Source organism: Nuphar pumila, chromosome 8 (genome assembly GCF_984573655.1).
Source record: "Nuphar pumila chromosome 8, dmNupPumi1.hap1.1, whole genome shotgun sequence".
Classification (NCBI taxonomy): Eukaryota; Viridiplantae; Streptophyta; class Magnoliopsida; order Nymphaeales; family Nymphaeaceae; genus Nuphar; species Nuphar pumila.
In genome coordinates, this window is record NC_143256.1 from 84,410,631 (window position 1) to 84,431,716 (window position 21,086).

At 37.0% G+C, this 21,086-nt stretch overlaps 1 protein-coding gene across 2 annotated transcripts in view; it reads left to right on the forward strand.

Annotated features, from left to right (window-relative positions):
• LOC149830003 (developmentally-regulated G protein 2) overlaps positions 1-21,086 on the forward strand; it is a 170,710-nt gene that overhangs the window by 49,137 nt on the left and 100,487 nt on the right. For both annotated transcript variants that reach the window (XM_090015672.1, XM_090015673.1), the window contains exon 4: positions 15,402-15,582. In XM_090015672.1, coding sequence (XP_089871798.1) covers positions 15,402-15,582 — 181 coding nt within the window. The remainder of the gene's footprint in view (positions 1-15,401; positions 15,583-21,086) is intronic.

The following is a 21,086-nucleotide window of genomic DNA, read 5'->3' on the forward strand; positions in this document are numbered from 1 at the left end:
TTGTTTTGATGGAATCATATGATCAATCTTATTTATCTTTTATTTAATTAAGATACAAAGATATTTTTTACTTGTAGTTCTTTTGGCTTGTTCTACAGGATCGCCAAGATGAGACGAAAGAAGTATCTATGATACATCGTGGAAGAAGCTTGAGGATGATCATTAAAGACAGTTAAAGACTGACATTTGCAAAGTTCTTTCATGTACTCTAAAGTTGATGGCTTCCATTGAAGATTCTTTGAAGACCTGAAACCCTCCTTTTTGTATCTTCAAACTTTTCATTATCCCCACGTAAAGTTTGACGGGGGGGTGTTAAAATATATATGTTCTCACGTATATATATATATATATATATATATATATATATCTGATAGGGGTCTTTTTGTCATTTTACATAGTTGTTTTTAGAAACAACTATTTTATGTAAATAATTTTTTTTTGTTTTTTATTTTTTCCTTTTATTTTGAATAAGGGATCCACGCATAAGGGGCCCCACATAGAGTCGTTGGGGCCCCAACGGTCACAAATGTGACCGTTGGGGCTCTCAACGTCTCTATGGGGAGCTCCCAATGGCTCCCCTTTTTCAACCCTCTTTCTTGTATAAATAGGGGTCTCTACCCCATGTACTTCTATGACCTTTTAGGCCCTCATTCAATGAAGTATGTGCAACTTATGCCTCTTCGTAGGCTTCTTGTGGTGTCCCTTAGTGGACCATTTTGTTATTTCCCATTGTGGGGTTGTGTTTATCCAATATTGGACCGTATCAATGCATTATGCATTTTTGTAATTCATTTCCGGATACTTTCTAACAACATGTAATCTTGGAAAAGTACTAGAAAAATTGTTAAAATATATATATATATATATATATATATATATATATATATATATATATATACTGTTTCTCTTTTAGTGAAATACCCAATAAGGGTATTCTTGTAAAACAGCCAATGTATTTTTTATTTTTTACTTTTTTCTCTTTTCTTTTTCCTTTTTACTTTTTCCTTTTTTTATTTTGTCTTTTTGTAAGACCACAAGGGGCCCCACTCTTGTAGTCGTTGGGGCTCCCAACGTCTACAAGGGAGCCCCCTTGTGGTCCCTTCTTAGAGCCTCCCTCCTCTATAAATAGAGGAGGTTTTCTCCTCTTGTAAGCATGGGTTTTTCACCCTTTTCTTCCCTTCTTCAATAATATCCAACTTATGACTTTAAGTCATTTTCAATATTTGAGAGTTTTGTGTGTGCACATTTGGTGTTTGTGTTCGTGGCTCTAGTGGTCACTCTTAAAGAGTGACTTTTGCTCTATTGGTGCTTCCGGCTCTTTTCCATTACATGGTATCAGAGCTCGGTTGGTGATTGGGCTTTTCTTTGGAACGTGTGCCTCTCATTTTTTGAAGAAAGGAAGGACTTGTTGGTGCCGATGGAACGTGACTCTAAAGTGGAGCTTTCTTTTAAGCTAAATGGGTCCAACTATCTCATGTGGGCCTCCGCTATGGAAAATCATCTTAGAGGTAAGAAACTTTGGGGTTTTGTTTTGGGAACTACTCCTGAACCCTCTCTTGTTCTCACCAAAATCGAAAATAAAGTTGAAAAAGCTTTAGATGGCGATGAGCGCATCAAAGCTATTAATGATCATCAATCCAAAATTGAGGATTGGGAAAGTAACCATGCCAAAATATTGGCATGGTTTATGAATAATGTAGATCTTAAAAATTGTGCTAATATTGCCAAATTTAGAAGGGCCAATGAGGCTTGGTTTTTCCTTAAGGGTATGTATACCCAAAAGGATCTTGCTCGACAATTTTTTTGTCAAGAAAAAATCCGTTCCACTAAACAAATGGATATGAGTGTCTGAGACTATTTTAGCTCTCTAACTCCTCTTTGGGATGAACTTGCTCTTCTTGAGCCTAAGTGGGTGGCTCCGGAAGATATTGAATTAAGAAGGGAGCAAATTGAAAAGGAACATTTTTTCCAATTTCTTCATGGTCTTCGCCCGGAATTTGAACAAGTAAGGGCATCTCTTCTCCATAGAAGCAAAGCCCTACCTATTGAAGATGCCCTTGCCGAGATATGTCAAGAAGAAACTCGACTTGGCTTAAGCATTAAGAGTGATGAAGTTTTGGCCGTTACTAGGCCCGGATCGAATGTTAAAGCATATAGACCTCCCCATTTTAACAAAAATAGTAATGGGCCTAGAAAGGGAATAATATGCCATTATTGTAATGAACCGGGACACATTAGACCGGTTTGTCCAAAACTCAAAGGAAAGGTAGCCGCGGAAAATTCTTCAAAGAAGGAAGAAAGTACCAAAGAAGGAGATATCAAAGAAACTCTAAATCACATCTCCGAAGTTCTCCAACATCTTCTCAAGACTTCTCCTTCAACATCCGGAGCCGCCATCGCCTACTCTTCATCACCTCCAGGTATGTGCATACTAGACTCCGGTGCTTCCTTTCATATGACATCTCATAAAAACTCTCTTTCAAATGTTTTTTCCGAACCCATATCCTCTTGTGTTTCAACGGCCGATGGTACATCATTAAAAATTGAAAGTATTAGAACACTTGACTTTAAAAAAATTTTCGTTCCTAAAGTAAGAATCGTTCCTAAAATTAATTTAAACCTTTTTTCCGTTTCTCAAATCACCGATCATGGATGCCAAGTCTCTTTCTCACCTAAAGATTGCACCGTGCAGGATCTCCAGTCAGGGAAGCTGATTGGGCAAGGCCATAGAAGGGGTGACCTCTACTTTATGGATTTTTTGACTCTTCCATCTAAGTCATCTTGCAATCTTGTAAAAGACAAAAGTATTGAAATATGGCATGAGAGACTTGGCCATCCAAATTTTGTAAAAATGTCTCTTTTTCCGTTTTTGAATAATACTTGTAAAGACAATTACATGACTTGTAAAGATTGCATTTTTGGGAAATCTAAAGCTACTTCATTTCCTCAAAGAAGTTACTTTACCACTCGGCCATTTGAACTTATTCATTCAGATGTGTGGGGACCTTCCCCTATTTTGTCTAAAGGAGGTTTTTCGTATTACGTGGTCTTTATAGATGACTTCACTCAATTTACGTGGATTTACTTCCTAAGTCACAAATCCGAAGTTTTCTCCTTCTTTAAAGAATTTCATGCAAAGGTCAAAAATCAATTTTTGGGAAATCTATCTATTCTTAGGTCCGATTCGGGAGGTGAATATATGTCCAATGATTTTCAAAGCTATTTAAAAGAAAATGGAATTTGTCACCAACGGTCTTGCCCCAACACTCCGCAACAAAATGGTCTTGCGGAAAGAAATCATAGACACATAATAGAAACTACAAGAACGTTATTAATTTCAAGAAATATTCCAAAATCCTTTTGGGCCGAAGCGGTTCTAACCTCTACATATCTTATCAATAGAACTCCTTCATCCTCTTTGAAAAATCTTTCTCCATTTGAAAAACTTTACAATATGTCTCCCAATTATAAAAGACTAAGAATTTTTGGATGTAAATGTTTTGTTCTAACTCACAAAAATGATAAACTTTCTCCTAGGGCTATTGAATGTATCTTTTTGGGATATGGCGAAAAACAAAAAGGTTATCGATGTTTTGACATACTTAAGAACAGACTTTATATCTCTAAAGATGTAACATTCCTTGAAGAGGAAAATGGTTTTTCGCACCAACCAAATGAAAATATTGATTATTCCTTTCTATTTGACTTGTTGCCTCAAGAAAACATCATAGATGATCATATTGATCCTAGTGAATCCCTTAGTGAAGATCTTTTTGAACATCCAAGTGATGATCAAAACTTAGAAGAAAATGTTTCAAGACAAATTCAAGTCTACTCTAGAAGGAATGAAAGAAATCATCCTTGTGCCCTTGAAAATTTTTCCCAAGGTGAGTCAATCGAAGATACCTCTCAAAGAAGATCAAATCGGATTTCCAAAATACCAAATAGATTTGTTTTGTATGATTCATTTTCTCTTAACTTTCGAGCATGCCTTCTTGCTCTTCACTCCTTTCATGAACCATCTCATTACAATGATGCTAAGAATATGCTTATTGGAATGAAGCTATGGAACTAGAACTTAATGCTCTTAAAAAGGCACAAACTTGAGAAATCATTGATCCTCCCAATGGCAAGAAACCCATTGGATGTAGATGGGTTTTTAAAGTTAAAACTAAGAGTGATGGTTCATTGGAAAGATATAAAGCTAGGTTGGTTGCCAAGGGATATGCCCAAGAGTATGGGGTAGATTATGATGAAACTTTTGCCCCGGTTGCTTGAATGACTAGTGTTCAAGCTCTTATTGCTATAGCTTCAGTTAAAAAATGGCCTATCTTTCAACTTGATGTCAAAAATGCATTTTTGAATGGTAATTTAAATGAAGAAGTTTATATGGAACCGCCTCCAGGTATGAACTTAATTGAAAAAATTTTGAAATTAAAAAAGGCTTTATATGGACTTAACCAAGCTCCTAAAGCTTGGTATGATAGGTTTAGTAACGTATTAATCAATTTAGGATTTTCTTCTTGTTATACTGACACTGCTCTTTTTGTTAAAAGGACAGGTGACTCCATTATTATGCTTCTACTGTATGTTGATGATATGATCATTACTGGAAATGACAAAAAAAGAGTAAATGATGTAAAGTCTATGTTAAAAGAAACTTTTGACATGTCTGACCTTGGTTATTTGAGATATTTTTTAGGGATTGAAGTGGCTTATTCTCCACGTGGATACATCCTATCTCAAATGAAATTAGTTGCAGAAATTTGTACCAAATCAGGAATATCTGATGAAAAGAAAGTTGAGACTCCCGAAGTTATTAATGCAAAACTGAGACTTGGAGATGGTGTTCTTCTTGAGGATCCAACCCCTACCGTCAATTAATCGGATCTCTCACCTATCTATCCATCACACGTCCAGACATAGCTCATGCGGTTCATGCAGCAAGCCAGTTTCAGCATGCACCTACTTCGGTTCATATGGCAGCCGTAATGAGGATTGTGCGATATATCAAAAATACTATATCCAAGGGACTCTTCTTATCCTCTTCCTCATCTCTTGACTTAACTGCTTTTACTGATGCTGACTGGGGAGGAAATCCCAATGATCGTATCTCAATAACGGGTCTTTGTATTTTTTTAGGTGAATCCGTCATTTCGTAGAGATGCAAGAAGCAACAGAAGGTTTCACTGTCATCCACTGAAGCTGAGTATCGGGCCATGGCAATGACAACTATGAAAATCGTATGGCTCAGAAGTCTCCTTGCTGACATGGGCGTTCCCATTTCCACTCCCACCAAGTTCTGCTGTAATAACAAAAGTGCGATATACATTGCCAGCAATCACACTTTTCATGAGCGGACCAAGCATATCGAAATGGATTGCCATTATGTTCGAGACGAATACCTCAGAGGGACTATCTCATTACCATATGTTACTTCAGAGTATCAACTAGCTGACTTCTTCACCAAGGCACTCCCAACTCCACGATTTATGTTTCTCCTTAGCAAACTTTCGGTCTTCTCCCCGTAAAGTTTGAGGGGGCGTGTTAAAATATATATATATATATATATATATATATATATACTGTTTCTCTTTTAGTGAAATACCCAATAGGGGTATTCTTGTAAAACATCCAATGTATTTTTTATTTTTTACTTTTTTCTCTTTTCTTTTTCCTTTTTACTTTTTCCTTTTTTTATTTTGTCTTTTTGTAAGACCACAAGGGGCCCCACTCTTGTAGTCGTTGGGGCCCCAATGGTCAGATTTCTAACCGTTGGGGCTCCCAACATCTACAAGGGAGCCCCCTTGTGGTCCCTTCTTAGAGCCTCCCTCCTCTATAAATAGAGGAGGTTTTCTCCTCTTGTAAGCATGGGTTTTTCACCCTTTTCTTCCCTTCTTCAATAATATCCAACTTATGACTTTAAGTCATTTTCAATATTTGAGAGTTTTGTGTGTGCACATTTGGTGTTTGTGTTCGTGGCTCTAGTGGTCACTCTTAAAGAGTGACATTTGCTCTATTGGTGCTTCCGCCTCTTTTTCATTACAAAAAATATGGGATAGACTCAAAAAAGGAAACATCCGTATTGACATACTCTCTCTGAGATATGGGATCATAACAACGATATCCTTTTTGGTGCTTGGGATACCCAACAAAAACACATTTTATAGATTGGGGTGACAATTTATCTTGGTTGAGACCAATTTTATGAACAAAGCACACGCAGCCAAATACCTTTGGAGAGATAGGTAAAAGAGGAGCTTCAGGACTGAGAATTTGAATGGGAATACGATCCCCCATAGAAGTTGAAGGCATACGGTTTATTAGGTATCCCGCAGTTAAACCCGCATCTCCCCAGTAAGACGCAGGCATATTAGACTAGATCATGAGGCAACAGGCAACAGGCAACATTTAGAATGTGTCTATGCCTGCGCTCCACTACTCCATTCTCTTGCAAGGTATGAGGACAAGAAGTCTGAGGTTGGATTCCAAGATTTTTGTAAAATTGTAATAATTCAGAAGATTTGAATTCAAGAGCATTGTTAGTGCGAACAACTTTGACGCAAGAATTAAACTGAGTTTTTATTTCAATAATCAAGGATTTGAGAATAATGGGGGCTTCAACCCTATCTTTTAACAAGAATACCCAAGATAATCTGGAAACATCATCTACAATGACTAAATAATAATGACACTTAGAACGACTAGGAGTTCTATTTGGACCCCAAACATCAAAATGAAGAAGATCAAACAAATTTTGACTCGAAGGACTCTAACTAGACGAAAATGAACTCCTATGATGCTTCCCAAGCTGACATGCTTCACACAGCAGGGTAGTGGACGACGAGATATGAGGAATAACTCTACGCAATTTAAGCAACGGGAGATGACCAAGTCGATGCTGCCAAAGCAACGGACTAGAGGAGGACTTAACTGCCGAATGAACAAAGCCAAATGGTTGGTATAGATAATAGACTCCACCTTCCTCGTAGCCTCCACCAATCGTCTTCCCTATCAGCAAGTCCTGAAAAGTGTAACAGGCAGGATCAAATATTACTCTACAATTCAATTCTTTTGCAACACGACTAACAAATAACAAATTTTGAGGGAATGAAGAGGCATGGAGAACATTTGATAACTGAAGAGAAGGAGAGATAGAGATATTTCCCTGGCCAACAATGAGAGAGAAACTTCCATCAGCAAGAACTACCTTTTTATGGTTAGCAACACTATTCAAATTTAAAAAATCACATTCATTTCCACACAAATGTCTAGATGTCTCTGAATCAATAATCCACCTACTACCTTGGCAAGATAATCCATCACCTGCAAAACATGCAACATCAGCCACGGGGGAGCTAGACGGACGATGTGCCAACAAATCATCATACTCAGCACGAGTAAGTGTAACCAAATCACTAGGAGGAACAACGGAAGACTCGGGTTTGGCAACTTGAGCCATAGGAACAACTTTAGCTGAAGGTGCAGTAGGTCGTCCATTCTTGGCAAAGCATCTATCTTCTAAATGCCCAAATCTCCCGCAGTAGGTACATTGGAGCTTGCCTCGTCCTCCTGTGCGTCGACCACGTCCACAACCTCGTGTATTAGGAATAAAACCTCAGCTTCAACCATAGAAAACAAACAGAGCAGAGGTTTATGATTCCGATTGGGACGAAGGAAGGGACATGGCAAGCCTACTCAGTTGATTATATGCCTCAACAAGAGTGGGAACATCTGAGCCTGTCAACATCTGAAATTTGGCAACTGAGAATTTAGGAACCGTGCAACCATGGTATGCTCCTAGTGTAGTTTCTGTTTGTCACAACACAATGGTCTATGCGCATTTAGTCTCTCAAAAGCTGCATTCACAGAGGCATAGTACTGGGCTAGAGTTTGCTCTCCTTGCTGCAATTGATAGATCTCCTGTTCTACTTGAAGAATACGACTTACATTAGTTTCTTGAGAGTAAGTATCTTGCAAATTATCTCACATTTGTTTTGCGGTGGTGTAATAAATAAGCCCGTCGACTATGTGAGGCTGCACACTATTCATAATCCAGGACATGACGATATCATTGTCCTCTTCCCATGTAGCATACTTTTCAGTTTTGTCTTTAGGCTCATTTTCCAACAAAATATGTTTTCTACGATGCCCTGAGACAAACATCATGAACGGACGAGACCATCTAGCATAGTTAGTCTCATCCAACTTTAAAGATGATCCATATGAAAAGGTTTTTGCAAAGGCTTTATAATCAGCCACTGTTTCGGTCTTCATGTCTGACTTCTGCATTTCAGCCATGGGATTAGATAATGGGTCTGTTTCAAAATGCAGGTATAACCACACGCAAACACAACCAGCTGAAAACTCTGATCGGATGTGCACACCAACTACAAACTATGAAACCAACTATACCAGATTTTAATCACTGATAAAATCTGATATACACGACCAACGACTGTAACACGCTGTTCAGATCCGAAACTTGCACATCCAACTTGAATTGGACCTTACCTAAACCATCCACCTTACAAAAAAAAAATCTGCGACAAGCTGCATACCACGACCAAACGCCCAATTTCATATCTGAATTATACAGATCTGATTTGATCTAATCCACGATTGCAACCTTAGAAGCTACCAAGATCGTGACTCGATTGGTTCATGACGGTAGTTGCAGGCCTCTTCGACGTCCACACTACCACCATCGATACAATCTGAAATCAGATCCAAAACAGTCTGGTCACCATAAGGAGGATGTGATCCAGACTGCAGTTTGCGACTGATGTCAGATTGGAAAACAGGAGTCTCCCTGCTCCTACAGGCACAACGATCTCTGCTTCCACACGCACACCAGTCGCTGTAGACGCTGTGAGCAACCCGATCTGAGTTTCTGCTGGAGGAGGAAGATGTGTCAATCAGATCAGACGCCCAAAGCTAGGTCATGCTCTGATACCATGTTGAAGTCGGCTAGGGTTTGAAGTAAACCAGAAAAGAGAGAGAGAGAGAAAGAATCATTAACTCTCATTAGGTCTAATCTCACTTAAATAGAGAGATTAGACAAGAATAAATTATTTACAATAATGCCCTTTGCTACAATAAAATATACGATAGACCCGACCTATTAAATAGTTACCAAACTACCCTTAATGCATATGCATTTATACGGTGACTGCATCTCAACAATTATACCAAGAACAACTCAACTAAATCTAAACTAGCTATAATGTAATAACTAACTAGCTATAATGTAATAAACTAAAACATTCTAACTAACTGGTTGCAAAACAAATTCAAAACAAACTCTAACTAATTAACTGTGCAATACTAAACTTAACAAATTAACTATAAGAAAATGTAAATCAGTTTACCTAATTGATGGCATGAAGCAATGTAAAAAAATCTGATCTAAGCTACTGACTTAAAATAATTAAAAGCGAAACAGTTTTAACTACTAACGATGCAATATTAAAGTACTAATAAAGACGTTAATTTACTTGATTACCTAATTATCTATGAAAACAATAAAATCTAATCTAACTACACTCTCTAGCAACACATGCAGATCTGAGAATAACGTGGTCAACGTTGATCACGCTGGACCGCGTGATTCGCACGACTGCTGACGTGCCGGCCGATCGGGTTAAGCCAAGATCGTGATCACGCTGGAACGTGATATAGCAGAGATGGATTCCAATGTTGATCTTGCTAAAAAAAATATCCGTGTGATCAACACTTTGCGCTGATTTACGTGATTTAAGAATCACGCAAATCAACGTTATTGAAGGAATTAGTTCAAGTCAAATTAACACTGGATTTGGGAAAAAAATATAAGGAAAAACGTGATCTGAAAATCACGCTAATCTGGATTTTTCAATGGCTCGATCAGATCAGCTTTGTCGATGGATCTGGCTAAAAAAATTATTCTTTCTTGTATGCACAGATCCGCAACAATCGCTTAAGACGAAAAGAAAACTGTTGTGCCTGTTCAGGCGTGATCGTGATACGGTCAGACTTGGTTTAGTGTCAATACCAAAGAACGATCAGATTTGTCAACGATGATAGATTTGATTCAGCTTTCACGCAGGTTATATTGCAGCAGCGTGCACAATAAATAAATAAATAATATATATATATAAGAAGACAACATGACCTACAAAATAAAAGCTAACTATATGATATTGAATTAACTTTTACGTTATCCTACGTGCAATAAAACTGCAGAACATAGCTTACGCTGTATGCAATGCGAAATCAATCTAAACTAGATGCAAAACAAATAAAGAAATGGGGGAGAAAAAATGTACCTCGCAGCCGCTTCTGATGGAGGGGTTAAGAAGAGATCGGTCCTCCTATGAGATCACACACGTACCACCACCCTCCGATGACGAGGAGAAGGAGGAGCCGATGAAAGAAGGGAAAGAAAGGATAAAGAATAAGAAGAGAAGAAGGAAGAAAAAGAGGTAGGGAACCAGCTGGAGAGAGAGAGAGAGAGAGAGAGAGAGAGAGAGAGAGAGAGAGAGAGAGAGAGAGACGCCCCTCACCTCCTCTAATGAGACTATTTATAACCTAATCTAGGGTTAGTGAGGTGAAAAAAATTTCTAAAAAAACTTCCCCAATTTTTAAAAAATTTAGAAGACACCCATTTTCAAAAACTATTTTCAAAAAACTGTTAAAAAATAAATAAATTTCCATTGTTAATTGAGTGTTCTTTTTATGTTTTTGCTCTTGTGGGTAGCTTTGGTGATAGCAACAAATTTGTTTGTGTCTGCCGTGTTTTTTTTTTCATCAAGCCAAATCCCTAATTGTTTTTTTAGGGCTGTATGTAAGTGTTGTACCCCAACACAATACATTAATGTAGTTTGTTTATTATTATATTCTTTCTCTCTCAGTGTGGGAATAGGGTTGGTAAATGAGCCGAACCATAAGATTGATAAGCTCGATCTCTTCCCTTCTGTAAGATCCCTCAACGCCCTCCTTCGCCCCCCCTTCTCTCTCTCTCTGTTGAGCCCTGACTGAGCTCGGCTCGGCTCAACTCAGCTCAATACTCAGTACAAGCCAAGCCTGAACACTAGCAGTTCAGTCTTGGGCTGGGCCGAGCATGAGCCTGAACACCAGTGGTTCATGCTTGAGCATATACACCACTTTACTTGGGCGAGCGGAACTTGAACATGCCAAGCTTGACTCGTGTGCATCCCTACCTGCCAGTTTTATTATACCAATGGGTTTTGAACCTGCAACATACACATGGATTGGATTTTGATCTTAATTTGAATTAGGTCAGACCTAAAATGCCAATCACATTACAAAAATAACCTAAGTAAATCCTTGTCCAATCTGAATATGAATAAGGGTTGAAATCTGAAAATAATTGTGTCCTATCCATCTGTATCCCCTACTCATAAGTGCTACTAAGGGGGTGTTTGCGTGCTTTGAAAATTGTGGGGTTTCCCATGAAATTTGAAAACCATAAAACCATATATTCATCTTTCAAAACAAAAGAGAAGGGGAAGGTGGATTTTATTTTTCCCTTCATCTTGTTAGGCGGGTCCCACTAGGGGCGTGTCACCCTATCCACAATATTATACCAGAAATTATTCTTTTATTATAATTTATATATATATATATATTTTGTATGAACTTTGGTTTCCTAGTAAATCTCAACATACGTAACTCCTACGTAGTTTGAGTTACGCACACATGATTCAAGTCATATGTGCATTGTTTCACCACATGAATCAATATGCAAAGCAAGCATTTCATGCCTAACGTGTGTCACACATAGTGTATATATATATATATATATATATATATATATATAGCATTCACATAAATCATGATTCGTTTATGAGAGCAAGGGACGTATGAGTCCATCCATAACGGTATTATCATAATCCTATCATGAACATGATTCTATCGCTCATGCTTTCGTGCATGATTACACAGTTTTTATTTCACACTAGCATTCAATATTGTCATGTCAAACACATCAATTTATGCAACATTCATTCACACAAATGCATCCTTAAACATGTACCTGCAACAAACACACTCCATATTCCGCTATCTAAAATCATGACGAGCATGATCTTCGAACTTCGACAAAAAAATCACTTCTATTTTCATACATTTAAATCATTCTCAGTATGATCTCCAAATACAATCACAATCATCTTAGATATCCACAACTAGGTGGGGTATATGAGCAGGAAAGTGTTGCATACAATAAAAATAAATTTATTAGGTGATGCATTTTCACCACGTACTTACCATGATCATTTACCTGATTTGCATTTTGCATTGTATTGCATTCAATGCACATTGGCTTATAGCTATTTTGATACTTAGCGTAAGTATCATATTTTTAGTATATCCTACACTCAAATCAGTTAAACATATAGGCAATCATAGCACCTCTAGATATCTACAACTACGTGCAGTGTGTGCGCATAACTTGTATTTGCAATTCAGTGAAGTATTTAGTACAACATCATGCTTACGCAATTAGTGCCTAAACATGCTCTCTACAAGTTCAATTAAGGAAACTTACTTTCATAATGTGAATGTGAAGAACAAAAAATAAAAACCCAAAAGATCGAGGGGTTTCAAAATTCGTAAATACCGCTCAAGTAACGATGCACCGAACACTTGGTGCACGGTTGAAAATGCCAAAAGCTCTAAAAATATGAAATTCCAAAAAATCCAGAAAGATAGGGTGAACCACCAATAAATATTAACTGCTGAGCAGAAAACGCTGCATATACCAATATCTCCATCTCAACAAATTTGGTTACTGCAAAACATCGATTAAATATTTTAAATTATACTTTTGATTAAAATGATTAAAATGATTAAAATGCCTCTTGGTTAAAAATTAAGATTTTTAACTTGCTAAATTCATCTAGTAAATTTCAAAATTCAATGATATCACACCAATATTTTACAAAACTCTTAAAAACATGTTTTTGATCAGAAGTAATATAATTGATTGTTAAATATCTGAAATAGTTTTAAAAATACCAATTTTACCCTTGTTAGCCATAAATGAGTAATTGAGCATTTAAACACTAATAAACGAAATTTAAATGATAGAAACACATTTCTAACTCGAAGATAAAGATGAATTATTTATTTATTAATAATATCCAAAATTTACAGGTTTTACAATGAAACTACCACATGGATATTCAGACCTAGAAGGTAGGGTTTGTAGACTTTCCAGAGCATTATATGGACTTAAACAAGCACCACGAGCTTGATTTGAAAAGTTTAGTTCAACAGTGAAATCACTTGGTTTTGAGCAGAGTCATCATGACCCTGTTCTTCCTTGTTTGTATCTTCCTCTAAGCTTGAAAAATGCATATTAGTTTTTTATGTAGATGATATGATACTCACGGGAGGTGACATGAAAAGAGTTAAGGAGACCAAGAAGAAGTTGGCCAGCATGTTTGAGATGAAAGACTTAGGGCGTTTGAAATATTTTCTTGGACTGGAGATAGCATACTCACAAAGGGGATTATAGTTGTCTCAACATAAGTATCCTACAAATTTGGTGGTGAAAGCAAGACTGACAGATGACTAAAAAAGAGTCAATTCTCCAATAGAAGCAAATTTAAAGATAAGAGCCATAGATGGTGTTGAGTTAGAAGATCCTGTAGTATACAGACAATTAGTTGGAAGTCTCATATACTTGACTATATCTAGGCCAGATATCACCTATGTAGTTCATGAAGTCAGTCAATTTATGAGTGCTCCCAAGACAGTTCACTTAGCTACTGTACTCAGGATTATTAGATATGTGAGAGACGTTATGCACTATGGTATGTTTTTTTCATCATCATCTGCCACAGTTCTTAGAGTGTTTTGTGATGTTGATTTTGGAGGCTCTACTCAGGATCGTCTTTCTACTATTGGTTTCTGTATTTTTCTTGAAAGTTTTCTGATCTCATAGAAAAGCAAGAAACAACAAAGGCTTGCCTTATCTACAATGGAAGCAAAATATAGAGCTATGACTCAAGTCACAACCAAGATTATTTGGATACGATGGTTATTAGGTGAGTTGAGAGTCTCCATTGTTGACAAGACTTCCTTATATTGTGACAATATGAGTGCTATTCATATTGCAAAGAATCGAGAGTTTCATGAGCGAAGTAAGCATATTTAAATAGATTGTCACTATACAAGGAGGGCCTATGAAGATAGAGTTATTGCTCTAGAACATGTGAGTTCAAAGATTCAGATCACAGATGTCCTTACTAGGAGTCTTGCTCCTTTTTATTTTTGCTCATTCCTTTTCAAATTCGTAATGATTCCGTTGCATCATCCCAAGTTTGAAGGGGAGTGTTAAGAGTTATCTAATATAGTATATTACCATTTGAGTACTGCCCCTTTTATATGTATAGTTTCATTTGTACATAGCGTTTATATTAGGAGCAATTTTGACCTTATTATATACATAGCATGTATATTAGGAGCATTTTTGACCTTATTATAATTTCTTTTCTTTGTCTTGTATTGGACCTAGAGGGAGTCGACCTTAAGAGGAACTCATCCTCTCATTTACAACTTAATGAAGCTCTTTGTTTCCCTGAATGATGTTGATTATTGAATAAGGGACCAATATTAGGAATATACAGCCCTGGAGTTATTGCATCTATCTGAATGATGTTGATTATTGAATAAGGGACCAATATTAGGAATATCTGGGTTATAATTATTCAGCATAAGGGAATAAACTTGCTATTTTCTTATGAGGGGCTACAAGGCATAGGCTTCACGGAATATTGTGAACACCAGTGGTGTTATGAGGGGCCAATGTGTGTTTGGAGCTCCATTTTTATCTATTTATCATTATATGAGCTTATGTCTTTTCTATGTGGATTTTCCTTTTCCTTTTTTCCTTAACTTGAGTGAATTTAGAGCATGTTTGCTTGGCCTGAATGGAAATTGTTCTCATGAGAAAACAATTCTCATTTTCCTCCTTTTCTCACATGCAAGCAAATGTGAGAAAATGGAGCAATGAGATTAGAGATCACATTTGGGGTGATTTTACTTGCTTCTCATGTGATTCCGAATCACGTTGTCCACCTTGTGATCTGGAATCACATGACCTCAAAGCGCATATGATTACATCTCATGTGATTTGAAATCACAAAGGATGCAAGCAAACACGTTCTTAGTTCTTTTTAAGCATTACAAAAGCGATTTCTTTGTACTTTTATCAGTTGATCTTTTTTTGATCTTTATACTTTTCTTTCATTTTTTACTGGTAATGTTGGATGCCATTTCTGGCTCTACTAATCCTTGAACTTGAACATGTTCTTAACTTTATCAAATGTAGCTTGAATTTTGACACAGTAAAATTTCTGTCTCTCTAATTATGCTTTCTTTCTTGTTGACAGTGTGGGAAAGTCAACTCTCCTAACTATGTTAACAGGTACCCACTCAGAAGCAGCATCTTATGAGTTCACGACACTTACTTGCATTCCAGGTATTATTCACTACAATGATGCTAAAATACAGCTTCTTGATCTTCCTGGAATCATTGAGGGTGCCTCTGAAGGCAAAGGTCGTGGTAGGCAGGTATTACAATTTCTGTTAAGGTCATTCTGTTACTTTGCTAGATATCTGCAGTGTTCTTGTATATCCCTTGCAGCTAATCTCATTAGGTCCTAAGAGTTCCTTCTTATTTTAAGTGGAATTGACTGCAAGTTTTTTGGTTTATTCTCATTTTATTTTTGAGTCATAGATTGTACACATTATTGCTATAGAGGATCTGCTATTCCTCTCCTATTATTTATAAATTAATTGTGGTGGTTAAACATAATAATGTTGCATTTTACTGGGTAGATAGATTGAAGTTCTATGCATTTAAACTTTTATGGGATCCTGGTCCAGATATTTTATTGCAAAAAAGGCATGGGAATTGGAGTTAGTTCTTTGCAATGCCTGCCATAATGATGAAAAGTTAGAATATTGTTGAAAATGAGATTATCTGATGTATAAATCCATTTGCAACTGGACAGCTCGCAATTATAATCTCAGTTAATTCAAGGAACATTATAATCTTCCATTAATTCAGAATTCAGTGTTTATAATACTAATCGTGCCATTTTTGTTTTGTATGGCTGAAGTCTCAACCATCAAGGGATTGTTGCTTCAGTAATATGTTTTAAACTGGAAATTGTATAGCAGAAAGTCCAGTATACGCAGAAAGCTTAGCAATACCATTTTGCATTTGCAGGTTTTTCATGGCCAGGACATAGATTGTGCAAATGGTTCATGTATTGTCTGCTAGGAGAGCCGATTTCCTAAAGTTCTGTAAAACAATGCTGCATCATCACATAGGTCTAGGGCTCCTGAATAGACGTCATAAAGTTTTTAGCAGACCCTGCTGCCAGGCAAGGAACTAAGAACGATGACACCATTTTCGACCCAAAAACCAGTACAGTTATCAACATTAGCAGATTGAGTTATATGACTTGCATAATGTATTCGTGTTTTACATGTTTCATCGGTAAAGTACTTGTCCTGTTTACTGATCTTTGATCAAATTAAGAGGAAAGCCAAATTTGATTTTAGTGAAAAAGATGCAAATGACAGGGAAAAACACAAATGAGAAATATGAGTACATTTTTCTTATGTGGATGATCATAAGAGATTAAACTTTCATAATATATCTACTATAATTTCTAGAAAGGACTTATAAAATTTGTAGTACTAATGTCAACTTCTTCATCCATCATGGTCATTTCTTATGTTCTTTTTATATTAGATTTATCATTAAGATTTGTATTTCATGAGACTTAAAATTTGAAAGCTTGCTAAGTAGTCGAATGGTACACCTAAGGATACTCAATGATTCTAGTGTGAATAACCACCTAAGATATTAGGTTGCCTCTATAATGAAAATACAAAAAAAGTACAAGTGGGTGCCTCTTATGGGCATACAAAACACAAGAACATACATAATCATGACCACTTATGGGTCAATACAAGAGCACAACCACACAAGCCACTTAAGGGGTTAACATACAAGTAAAAAATATAAGAATATTATTAAGAGAATGCTTGTTTACTTAACATACAAGAGAGGTTACACTCCTTATTTATACACAAAAGGAAGCAAAGAATAGCCATTGAGAAATGCTCCCAACAACTAGAAATATAGCTGTTGGGAGCACTCCCAACAGCTCTATTCCGAGGACATTATAAGGATCATAATGCCCTTGAGGAAAAGAATAAAATACATTAAAAAGGAAAACCCTAAAGTGTCCTCTAGGAGCATCACAAATTACACAATGTATAATGACCAAAATACCCCTAATGGGTTTCACTTATTATATATATATACATACGCAAACAATAAGTATATATATACGATAGCATATATATACTTTAACACTCCCCCTCAAACTTACAGCGTAACCACTGAAAGTTTATCAAGTAAAAATTAAAACAGAGAAGGAAGAGCTTTCGTAAAGAAGTCAGTCAATTGAAATTTCAATGCTACATAAGGCAGGATGATTGTCTTCTTCAGATACTCTTCACGAACACAGTGACAGTCCATTTCAATATATTTGGTGCACTCATGAAGCGTGTGATTGCCGGCAATATAGATGACACTTTTATTGTCACAACATAACCTTGAGAATGAGAGCATATGCACCCCCATGTCTTCCAATAATTTTCTCAACCACATGATTTCAGATGTTGTGGTGACCATGGCACGATACTCAGCTCTAGTGGACGACAATGACACCTTCTACTACTTTTTGCATTTCCAAAACACCAATGAGTCACCTACAAATACATAAAAACATGTAGTTGAGCGTCTATCATTAGGATCTCCTCCCAATTAGAGTCAATATTATTAAGACTGTATCATAAACTGGATCAGGTTTTCCAGTGTGGGTTGGGTTCTCTAATGTAACATGTAACTTTATGTCTGGGTATGGATCCAAATATTTGGTCCAACCCAGTTATTATTTTGTATATATATATATACATGAAGTAGGGCACGACTTCTATTGAGAAGTCCCCCTTTGCTGCCGCAACTCTCTCTCTCTCTCACGCCTCATCCTCACGTTCTACATAGATTCAAGTGGGCCATTCTTACATGGTATCAGAGCAGGCTTCTGCACGGTGAATCGACTCCGAAGGGCGTGTCCAGCAAGATCGACACTGCAGGTGCTGTTTCGTCCAGGACTATCCAGCAAGATCAACGTCCCAGGTGTTGCTTCTTCCAGGTTCCTCTATCTGCCTTCTTTTCTATTACCGTGCCCCATTTTTGTCTGCATCCTCTTCCATTTCTGTCTGCATCCTCTTTTCTCCTCTCTGTTTAGTCATCGACCTTTTGTTTTCTTCCAAACTATCGGTTCAGATCTGATCATAGATCTGTTCGATCTGATCGATAGATTAGACCCTGCGTGACTGTGTTAAATTCTATGTATCACTTGATTTTAAAACTTCTCAAAACTTTTTCGTTCCTAAAGTAAGAATCGTTTCAAAAATTAATCTAAATCTTTTTTCGTTTCTCAAATCACCGATCATGGATACCAAGTCTCTTTCTCACCTAAAGATTGCACCGTGCAGGATCTCCAGTTAGGGAAGCTGATTGGGCAATGTCATAGAAGGGGTGATCTTTATTTTATGGACTTTTTGACTCTACCACCAAAGTCATTTTGCAATCTTATAAAGGACAAAAGTATTGGAATTTGGCATGAGACTTGGTCATCCAAATTTTGTAAAGATGTCTCTTTTTCCTTTTTTGAACACATGACTTGTAAAGATTGCATTTTTTGGGAAATCTAAAGCTATTCCATTCCCTCAAAGAAGTTATTTCACAACTCGACTTGGCCTAAGTATTAAGAGTGATGAAGTTTTGGCCGTTACTAGGCCCGGATGTTGAAGATGAAGAAGTCAACCCGTTGATATTCTGAAGTAACATATGATAATGTGATAGTTCCTCTGAGATATTCGTCTCGAACATAATGGCAATCCATTTCGATATGCTTGGTCCGCTCGTGAAAAGTATGATTGCTTGCAATGTATGTCGCACTTTTGTTATCACAACAGAGCTTGGTGGGAGAGGAAATGAGGACGCCCATGTCACCAAGGAGACTTTTGAGCCATACGATTTCCATAGTTGTCATTGCCATGACCCGATATTCAGCTTTAGTGGATTTTAGTGAGACCTTTTGTTGCTTCTTGCATCTCCACGAAATGAGAGATTCACCTAAAAAAATGCAAAGACCAGTAGTTGAGATACGATCATTGGGATTTCTTCCCCAGTCAGCATCAGTAAAAGAAGTTAATTCAAGAGATGAGGAAGATGATAAGAAGAGTCCCTTGGAGATGGTATTTTTGATGTATCGCACAATTCTCATTACGGCCGCCATATGAACCGAAGTAGGTGCATGCTGAAACTGGCTTGCTGCATAAACCGCATTAGCTATATCTGGACGGATGATGGATAAATAGGTGAGAGATCCAATTAATTGGCGGTAGGGGGTTGAATCCTCAAGAAGAACACCATCCTCAAGTCTCAGTTTTGCTTTGATACCATGTAATGAAGAGGGGCAGAAGCACCAATAAAGCAAAACACTCTTTAAGAGTGATCACAAGAGCCAAGAACACAAACACTAAAAGTGTATACAAAAAACCCACAAACAGAGAAATGACTTAAAATCATAAGTTGGATATTATTCAAGAAAGAAAGAAGAGGGTGAAAACCCCATACTATTACAAGGGAAAGCCTCCTCTATAAATAGAGGAGGAAGCCAAGAAGAAGGGACCACAAGGGGGCTCCCATCTAGTCGTTGGGGCCCCAACGACAAGAAGGGTGGGGCCCCTTGTGGTCTTACAAAAAGTAAAAGAAAAAAAGAAAAAAGAAAAAAGAAAAAAAGAAAAAAAGAAAAAGTAGAAAGAGAGAGAAAAAGGAGAGGAGAGAGTTTACATGGGGATTTACCAAAATACCCCTATTGGGTATTTGGAGAATAATAAAACAAAAAAGAAATATGTATATATATATATATATGAATATATATACTTATATATATATGTATGTATATATATATATATATAAGTATATGTATATATATATATATTTATATATACATAATTTAACAGACTGCTGCTCTCTTTAATTAGACCCTGCGTGACTGCTGCCCTCTTTACCTACCTTTTCTTCCTTTTGTTTATCACGTCTGATTTGGATCAGATTGTCGGACCCAAAGGCTATCTGAAGTCCGAATCTGCCCAGACGTGTGTTCTGATATAAGATTTGGTATTAAGCTGAAAACAGTCATCGACTGTTTTAGATTCATATATTGTGCTTTGGTTATTGCATCTGTTTCATTCAAGTCTGAAATCAAGATCATATCTAATCCAAAGATTAGATCTGTTTTCTTAGTTGCTTCTTCTTCGTCGTCTGTCACGGTCTGATCTGAGTTCACTTCAGATCTGACGTTAATCAGTCTGTCACAGTTTGATCTGAGTTCACTTCAGATCTGAAGCGAATGAGTTTTAATTTCTTCCCGATCCAAATTCACTCCTTTATTCTTGATTTCTGGTCATTCCTTCCAGATCTAAAATACCAATTCCTTTATTCTTTATTCTTGATTTAATCTGGTCTGAATTTATTTCAGATCAAAGGTCATTCCTTAAGTGTTTGGCAGCAGTCAAATACATTCAGTTTACAGTTCAATTTTCATGGATTCGCCTACCCTGCCATCTAGTTTTTTAGGTCAACTTATCTCAGACAAACTGAGCAACAACAACTATTTGACCTGGAAGAGGCAGATACTGCCTTTCATTAAGAGTCTCGATCTCTATAGACACCTAGATGGAACGATCTCTGCACCACCGAAATTTATTGTGCAGGAAATTGTGGACGATAGGAGAGAGGCTTCTAACAGGTTGATTCGAAATCTTGAATTCACCACTTGGAGAAAACGAGATCAAGTTGTTGTAGCCTACATTACCTCTACTCTTTTGCAAGAGGTTCTTGTAGGTATTCCAGATGAGTGCTCAGCAATGGAGTTGTGGGAACAACTTGCGAAGACCTATTCTCAAATCTCAGAGGC